At 39.1% G+C, this 1,944-nt stretch overlaps 1 protein-coding gene across 1 annotated transcript; it reads right to left on the bottom strand.

The window, feature by feature from the left end:
• Positions 1-353: 353 nt before the first annotated feature.
• Positions 354-1,205, bottom strand: LOC124155008 (bolA-like protein 3). Its single transcript, XM_046528757.1, has 4 exons — positions 1,051-1,205; positions 834-969; positions 674-762; positions 354-497 (listed from the first exon to the last, which is right to left on the bottom strand). The coding sequence occupies exons 1-4, from the start codon at positions 1,096-1,098 to the stop codon at positions 438-440; spliced, it is 333 nt and encodes a 110-aa protein (XP_046384713.1). The 5' UTR covers positions 1,099-1,205; the 3' UTR covers positions 354-437.
• Positions 1,206-1,944: the final 739 nt, after the last annotated feature.

Here is a 1,944-nt window from a genome sequence, read left to right as displayed (position 1 = left end):
AATTAATCGTACACTTCTGGGTGTCCTGTTTAGGTTCTATTCTGGTATAGTTGTGATATTTTTTCAAAATAAACTGATAATTTAGAAATAAGCGTCAACAGAAGCAGGAGAGCAGACATAATTTGAAAATTTTATAACATTTTTGTTGATCTGCTTCTGGACTTAAATTGTTAATGTAGAAGGTATTAGACGCAAACTTTGAGCATGAGGAAAGTAACTAAAAAGGGAAATATCAAGTTTTCAGTCAACCCATATGCAAAAGAACAGGAACAATGAAATTATGAACCTTCCAAAATGCAGGGTATTGCACTTCAGGAGATCTCGTTGGGATGATTCAAAGATTTAAGTCCTAATCACTTTCGAATTATTTTATTAGAATAACAGACGCTAGATATTACAAACATAAAAAATACAGCAACTATCCCTTAGCGGGATATTCATGGTATAGAAGTATGTATTCTCAATCCATGCATGTCCTTTATTTCTTCTTTAAGTGCCTGCGAGAAAATTATCATCCGAATAAGCTACTGCGATACATTTAGATATAAAAAAACAAACTACTTAACCACACGTCCACTAGCGTAAGAGATACATATTAGGCACCAAATGTTTACTATTGTCATTGTAAAACAGTAAGGGATAATTTAACAAGGAAACTATGTGTAAAACAAACCTCGTTTACCAGCCTATGCTGCTTGACAATGCTTAGCCCTTTAAAGTCGGAAGAATCGACTGTGACTTCATACATTGCACCGCATCCACCTGAATTTAGATAAACATTAACGAGAATTGCAAAAACAAATTAACTTTGTTCTCATAAGTTGTCTACTTGCCTGAGATATCCACTATTTCAATGAGCTTAGCGTTAGGAAAACTAGTCTTCAATTTTTGTTTCATAAGGCTTTCCTTCTCATTTGTAACGCTGTTTTCCCCGAGGTTTTTCGTTCCACTCAGCAACCGAGTCGCCAACTGCAGAGAACCTCAGGTTAAAATATAGTCAAAAACTTGTGAAGACATCGTCGTCGTATCTTCCAGGATTTTCACACGTACAGAAAATACTTTCTTGTGCGAACTGGGCAATAGGTATGATCGTAACATGGCCAGAGGATTTTTGCTGTAAAAACTTTAGTTTCAAATTACTTCAACCCACGCTTCAACCACACCAAACTGCACAGAGATATTTCAGCAGAATCGGCGCCCGCAGGAAAACAAATGACACGAAGTTGGCGCATTCAAATACGAGGAGGGAAAAGTTGAAGTCGTACAGTGATGCAAAAATAGTGACAATTCCATCGTTTTTGCTATGTGCAGTGGCTGAAAAAAAATTACGCGAGGCTCATTAGCGTCTGCATGAACAGGCATTTAGTGTTGCTGTGTCACAACGCGATAAAGACATAACAGCACATAACAGCGAATTCCTCCTCATATTTTCTGAAGTATGCTACTCCCACGTCCACGCCCACGTTTTACCTAGAATGGAGTTCACTCTCGTCCGGACATCTGTGAACGCTGCCGACATACTCGGAATTGACACTGCTTGATAGCTCAATCGTTCCGGTGGTGTAGAGGGTAAAGTATCACGGTGACATGCAAAGTTTCTTCGGATTAAATCTCAATTCCGGATGATTTGATTATGAACATACAATGTGGGCATTTTTGTGATCTTAAAAAAATCGTAGAACCCAGTACGAGATTCCAAGGATGTCGCACGACCACTTACTTCCTAAACGCGTATTTATTTGTCGAAATTCAACTTCTACCTGCATTACAATTGGGGCAGTTGACTGGGAAGTGAATTTTGGCTACTTTTTCCGTGTCATCGAGCACCGCTTCAGTTTCCCTAAAAATTAGCCGCATGTGCAATGTTCACTGTCTCTAATTCCTCCCCCAGCTCAGCACTTAATTCCTTGAAGAGCTGACCGAAGGCTAAGTATCGAGCCGCCC

The sequence above is a fragment of the Ischnura elegans genome, chromosome 3 (assembly GCF_921293095.1).
Source record: "Ischnura elegans chromosome 3, ioIscEleg1.1, whole genome shotgun sequence".
Lineage (NCBI taxonomy): Eukaryota > Metazoa > Arthropoda > Insecta > Odonata > Coenagrionidae > Ischnura > Ischnura elegans.
This window is presented reverse-complemented; position numbering and strand designations above follow the sequence as displayed.

Bases quoted from the DNA above. Each gene is read 5' to 3' on its own strand.
- LOC124155008 (XM_046528757.1), bottom strand. From the start codon at position 1,098: ATGTTACGATCATACCTATTGCCCAGTTCGCACAAGAAAGTATTTTCT. The intron at 970-1,050 runs GTACGTGTGAAA...GGTTCTCTGCAG, and splicing joins CGCACAAGAAAGTATTTTCT to TTGGCGACTCGGTTGCTGAG. The intron at 498-673 runs GTTTGTTTTACA...ATTTTCTCGCAG, and splicing joins AGCATAGGCTGGTAAACGAG to GCACTTAAAGAAGAAATAAA.